Source organism: Peromyscus eremicus, chromosome 11 (assembly GCF_949786415.1).
Source record: "Peromyscus eremicus chromosome 11, PerEre_H2_v1, whole genome shotgun sequence".
Classification (NCBI taxonomy): Eukaryota; Metazoa; Chordata; class Mammalia; order Rodentia; family Cricetidae; genus Peromyscus; species Peromyscus eremicus.
Window position 1 is genome coordinate 60,141,110 of NC_081427.1, and position 6,691 is coordinate 60,147,800.

General features: G+C 44.9%; 1 protein-coding gene across 1 annotated transcript in view; it reads left to right on the forward strand.

Moving 5' to 3' along the window:
- The window catches only part of Msh3 (mutS homolog 3), a 126,584-nt gene extending 120,846 nt beyond the window's left edge, over nt 1–5,738 (forward strand). The window contains exons 22-23 of the mRNA XM_059276401.1: nt 2,790–2,961; nt 5,021–5,738. Coding sequence (XP_059132384.1) covers nt 2,790–2,961; nt 5,021–5,132 — 284 coding nt within the window. The 3' untranslated portion in view covers nt 5,133–5,738. The remainder of the gene's footprint in view (nt 1–2,789; nt 2,962–5,020) is intronic.
- Nucleotides 5,739–6,691: the final 953 nt, after the last annotated feature.

Sequence of the window (6,691 nt, forward strand, 5' to 3'; positions counted from 1 at the left end):
TTGGAAATAATTTGATCAGAACACATCTCTTTAATATCATTCTCATTGAGAAATTTGGCCTTAAAATAGGTTTTGCTAATTTTCTTTATAATAGAAACATATTCATAGACTCTGACAGTGATTAGTTTTCAAAATATCTCTAAGAAAGGGGTGTAGCTTGCAAGAGAAGAACTCACTGAGATCCTTTGTGGTGAGGATCTAGAATAATGGGCTGTTTTTATTCCTCTCTCCTCCCACCTGCCTCCTCCTGCCTCCATATCTCCATCACAGACATGCACACATGCATACTGCCCACCAAGAAGGTACAGACTTGAGGCAAAATCTAACAACAAAAAGAGACTCCTGGGGAGAGTGATCATGTTCTTTACCTTGAAGGCATGAGAACAATCCTAAAGTGGAGACCAGCATATGGTATTAGATTCAGCCACTGTTTGTACTAACATATGATAATAATGTATTCAAGGTTCAGGGTAATATAATACATTATGTAATTAAACTGTAGTGTATAGCTATATTATGCTTAAAAAGCATTGTAGAAAATATGCACAAAGAAGATATGGATGTATAGTCCCAGGTCCTGAGGAGGCTGAGGCACAGGATCACTTGAGCCAAAAGTTTGTGGTGACCCAGGTAATACAGTGAAGCATGTCTTTAAAAATATAAGGATAAACAGAACCATTGTTTCAGCCATCCCTACTGTTTATATATAGCATATACATATCTGTATATCATATGTAGCTCCAACATATGCTATATATTATATGCAAAGGGAAAAAATAACAACTCTTGGAAAATGTATCCACAAACCCATTTCTAAGAAAGGAGGGTTGCACTACATACCAGGCTGTCGGATAATGCTGGCCAGCAGCATGCTTGGACAGATGGGAGTACAGACAGATGAATGAATTTTGTCTTGCTTAAGAAAGACCAGCATGGAAGCTAGATTAGCCTGGAAAGAGCCAGGACTGTTTTTTTGTCTTAAGGTTTGCATTTTTGATGGCTACTGCTGTTCACTTGCCTCTTCATCTTGTGCTCATGGAAGAGTAACAAAAAGCTATTGGGGTTTGCAGACTCCGACCTTCCCTAATCCGTGCTCACCCACTCTTCACCCTTCTTTGTATCCCTCTTTCATTTGGAGGTAGAAGGTATTCTTAGTGCTTGGTAATAACGTCTGCAGCATTCTTCTCACCTCCTACTTATAGCAAACACCCCAAGAAAGCTATTATTTTCTGCTACTGGATTCTCATAGGAGGTGAATTCTATTGTCTCCTTTTACTTTTGTGTTCGGTCTCTTGGCTTTTGTCATCGGTAACTGATTATCAAAGCATACCCACTTGACAAAGAAGCCAAGGCTCTTGGTGAATTTACAGCATGTGCTAGGGTCACAGAAACCATGAAGATCTGGCCCATCTAGGACCAGATTTGACTCGATGGTGAGTTTTTGTTTTAAAGCTGTGTGATCCTGTAGTGCTTTAGGTTCTGAAAGAGCTATGGAGCTCTGTACCTGAGCTTTCCTAAGTCTTTAAAGTTTCAAATTCGTGTGTGCGTGTGCGTGTGCGTGTGCGTGTGTGTGTGTGTGTGTGTGTGTGTGTGTGTGGGGCCGAGTTTGGAGGCTGGAATGGTCCTTCAGAATTACCTCAACTGGAAATTAAAGAGGGCGAGGCCTCTACATCCTTTATTATTTATCACTATTAGCTTACAGTAATTTTCAAAAAAAAAAGTTCAGCAGCTTGCTATCTCAATAATCAGCTTAAGATAAAAATTGTCTCTCATCCCTGTGTGTCTGACATCTAGGGGAACTTGGCTGAGCACCTTTGAGAGCTTTGACTGGAAGGCAGTCAGTTCATGGGTCAGCCAGGCAAACCTGCTTCCCAACCCCTTCCACGGCTATAGGCCTCAGGGTGTAGCATCAGCTTGGTGTTGGCAAGCCATAGTCCTTCACTGACTGTTGAGTGACAGGTTTCCACGTGGGCCTTTTCATGGGGGCAGCCCACCACATGGCAGCTGGCTTTCCTCAGAGCAAGAAGAAAGGAAGGGTGCCCAAGATGGAGGATGCAATGTTCTCCGGCCTGCTCTCCACAGTGCCATATTTTGTCCATTAGAAGCGAGTCACTGGGTCCATCCCACACTCAAGAGGAGGAAATGACACAGGGCATGAACACCAGCTGATGATTTCAGGCCAACAGCCTTCCTAACAGCTGTGGAAATAAGCCTTCATCCCAAGAGGCACTGAGCAGGGCACCCACTTCAGTGTGCACAGCTCCTCTACCCAGAACATCCCTGCTACTTGAACTACGGGACACATCATGTCCTACTGCGCATATGCCTGAACCATTCTCCTTTAATACAGAAGCTCAGTTCAGATTTCATAGCCACCCATTATTCAAGATTATTTTAAGTGAGCCAAGCCTCCTAAATGCATAATCATTTTCAAAACTTTATCTTTTTTTTTTTTTTTTTTTGGTTTTTCGAGATAGGGTTTCTCTGTGTAGCTTTGCGCCTTTCCTGGAACTCACTTGGTAGCCCAGGCTGGCCTCGAACTCACAGAGATCCGCCTGGCTCTGCCTCCCGAGTGCTGGGATTAAAGGCCTGGTACCACCGCCCGGTTTCAAAACTTTATCTTTTTCCTAAATCAATCAAACAAGCTACAGGTGGCTAGGAAACTGTGTTCAGGTCGTGAGCGTTAACAGAGGCCAGTTGTGGGAGCTTTTATCTTCTCTCGCCGTCCATTTAACCTGCCTGCCGGATGCAGTTTTGATCGTTCTTTTTTCTCCCTCTTTACCTGGTAGGTGACCCGGAGCAGGTGCCAGACTCGGTCACATTCCTCTATCAGATAACCCGAGGAATTGCAGCGAGGAGTTACGGCCTGAATGTGGCGAAGCTAGCGGATGTGCCTGGAGAAATCTTGAAGAAAGCCGCTCACAAGTCCAAAGAGCTGGAAGGCTTAGTCAACCTGAGAAGGTTGGAATGTCCTTGATTTGTTCTTTGTTTTGCTTCCTAGTGGCACCTTCTCAGCTGTCCAAGGAAGAGGGTGGTCGTGTAAATGACCATGGGCAGCTCTTTGGAGTCTGGGGTGAAGGACCACTATGGAGCCTCTTCTGCAGGCTTTCCTTACGGCTGGAGGCAAGCAGCTTTGGGCAGAGCTCAGAAGAATTCAGCCCATGTTTGTGTCGGGTCTTCATTAGGTGGCAAACAATCCGTTTTGGTCTTGTTTTTCCTACAGAATTATCTTGGTGTGAGCCAATGCCTTAGCTGCTGAGGAACTGCAGTTATTTTGAAAGTTACTGATGTACTTGGGGCCTGCATAGGACTTATCTTACTCACACGGTGCATCTGCAGGAATAAACAGCTTTCAGAATTCAGAATTCTGTCACAGACTGATAAAAGTGCCTCTGTGGGTAAAGGTTGCCACCAGACCTGACAACCCGAATTTGATCCCTGGGACCCACATGGTGGAAAGAGAACCCCTCTCCCCACCTCAAGTTGTCCTCTGACCTCCACATATACACTGGGGCATGTTCCCACCCCCTAAATAAACAAATGTAATGAAAGAAATCCAAAGAATTTTGTCAGGATGTGGGGCGTGGAGACCTGCCTCAGCAGTTAAGAGTGCTTGTTGCTCTTCCAGGGATCCAAGTTCAGTCCCAGCACCTAGATGCTCACATCTGTCTGTAACTCCAGTCTCAGGGGATCCAGTGCATCTGGCCTCAGTGAGTACCTCCATAGGAGGCAGAGGCAGGTAGATGTCTGTGAGTTAGAGACTAGCCTAGTCTACATAGTGAGTTCCAGGCTAGTCAGGGCTACATAGTGAAACCCTGCCTCAAAGGACACATACACAAGCTGGCAATAAAATAGTTCATACTTGTTATTACTCTAGCCTCAAAAGCTAAAGCGAGAAAATTAGAAAGTTCACAGATTATTGTAGACATTCGTTTTTCCAACTAATATGTGACATTTTTAAATCTACAGAGTTATCTTTATAAGGTGAGACATTACATTAAGATGGGATATTTCAGATCTGGAGAAAGGTGGTTCAGCACTGGCTGCTCTTTCAGAGGACCCAGGTTCGATTCCCAGCACCTACATGGCAGCTCACAACCATCTGTAACTCCAGTTCCAGGGGATCTGACCTTTTCTTCTGGCATCTATGAGCACTAACCATGCACATGGTACATAAACATACAAGCCAGCAAAACATTCATACATATAAAATAAATACCCCTCCCCCAATTTTTTGAAGATGGACTATTTTGTGGTTTGTCAGAATGCTGTACACACTTTCCCTGTGCATTATAAGCATTTTCCCATCAGTTCTCTTGGTCAGATCAAAAGAAAGCTCATTCTTGTGGGGTAGGTGTGGATGTGCTACAATAGTTAAGGATTAATTGCATACTCACCACATACATACAGAAAGGATTATGTACAGTCACCTGTAGCTTCCTGGGCACTGTGCCAACTGACTTACCCACATTGACACACCTAATCCTCATGACAGCCTTGTGTGCCGCGACCAGGTCTCAGCAAGGAGCTGACCCAGGGCCACCAAGCTCATTAGACATGAGGCAGTGTTGGAACTCTTCCTCCAGCCCTGGAGTCATCGCCAACTGGACTACTGCTCTGCTGGGGCTCCATGGGCTGCTGCTGTTGGTCCTTTGGTTTCCCAGCTTTATGTGATTAAATCAGTTTCGCTTTTTATCCTATTATAAATTTACATTTATATAAATATAAATAGGAATATTTTGTCTTTGGACACAGATTGGGACATCACCAGCCTCTGGCAGAGTTCAGAAGTCATAGGCCCTCTCTGCAGGCAGGATTTTAGAAGGCAGCAGGAAGACAATCGTGGTGATCAATAACCTCGATCTTTGATGCCGCTCTAGCCCTGGAGTTGGGGCACTGTCATAGCTTCCTGTCCACAGAGCCCTTTCTGTCCCAACCGAGTAGGCTTTTTGTTGCTCCTGTGAGACACCCTCCCCCATTAATCCCATTCCAAAATAACTAATTCTTTATTTTTCTCCAGGAAAAGGCTCAAGTGCTTTGCAGATGTGTGGATGACGCATGATGTGAGGGGTCTGCAGACGTGGACAGAGGAGCTGGGGACAGAGGGAGTACAGACTTCTCTCCCACACTAAAATGGAAGAAAACTCCTTTTTTTTTTTTTTATTAAAGCAAAAATTGGAGAACCGAAGCTGCAAACTGTCGGAGAGAACTTTCTGGTTACGGCCTGTCTTTGTGACGTGAACACTTATGATGAGCATGGTCTTCCTGCTGACAAGTTTCTTCCTCTGTGAGGGGAGAGCTTTTCCGCTCTCACCTTCCCACCTTTAGAAGAACACACACTTTGGAATGTATGTGTTTTCTTCACTGGGTAATTAGAAATTTTCCCAGGCAGCAAGCTCCGTATAAAAACCTGAGTCTCCTAAGAGAAGCCTAGAGTGGTAGCACTCAGCACAGCGCCGTCGCAGGAGCCGGACGGTTCTCGTTTCGTTCAGACAATTGGCAACGGGGTAATCTGATCGGAACCCACTTTTATGAGAACTACAGAATTTTATAATGCCAGCTGTTTGTTCACCACGGACATGAACATTTTCATGAGAAGTAGAACCTCGGAGCCAGAGCACAGGAAGGAAAAAGCCATATGAAATTTGGAGAGCTAAATGTTGTCATCATTTTAAACAGCTTAAAGGTTGTTGTGTAAATGATTTCATCATTCATTTCAATAAAAACTATGGAATGAATACTTGCTCAAAATTTGGTATTTGGCTTATTGAATTTTGATTTCCTGATACTAGACAGTTGTCATGTTTTCCTTTTTCTTTTTCTTTTAAATTAAGAAAATGTTTTTCACTCATTTTACATACCAGTCAAAGATCCCCCTCTTCCCTCCTCCCGCCCCCCAGCCTCCTCCTCCCAACCTACCCCCCACTCCCTCCCACAAGAAGGCAAGGGCCTCCCATGGGGAGGCACATCCAGTAGAGGCAAGTCCAAGCCCCTCCCCCTGCCTCAAGGCTGCACGAGGTGTCCCATCATAGGTAGTAGGCTTCAAAAAGCCAACTCATGCACCAGGGATGGATTCTGATCCTACCACCAGGGGGGCCCCCAAGCAGATCAAGCTACACAACTGTCTCGCCATGCAGAGGGCCCAGCCCAGTCCTATGCAGGCTCCACATCCATTGATCCAACTTTCATGATTTCCCACTAGTTTGGTTTGGTCATCTCTGCAGGTTTCCCCATCATGATCCTGATGCTCTTGCTCACAGAATCCCTCTTCTCTCTCTTTGACTGGACTCCTGGAGCTCTGTCCAGTGACTGGCTGTGGATCTCTGTTTCTGCTTCCATCAGTCACTGGAGAAAAGTTCTGTGATGACAGTTAGGGTATTCACTGGTTTGATCACTGGGGTAAGCCAGTTCAGTTCAGGCACCCTCTCCACTATTGGTAGTAGTCCAAGCTGGGGTAATTCTTGGAGATTCCTGATAACTTCCCTAGCACCAGGATTCTCTTTATCCCCATGATATCTCTCTCCATCATGGTATCTCTTTCATTGCTTTCCCACTCCATCCCTGTTCCAGCTCAACCATCCCATTCCCTTATGTTCTTATCCCCTATCCCTTACCCTCCATTGCCCACCCCTCATCTTTTTTTTTTTTTTTTTTTTTTTTTCTGAGACAGAGTCTCACTATGTAGCTCTGG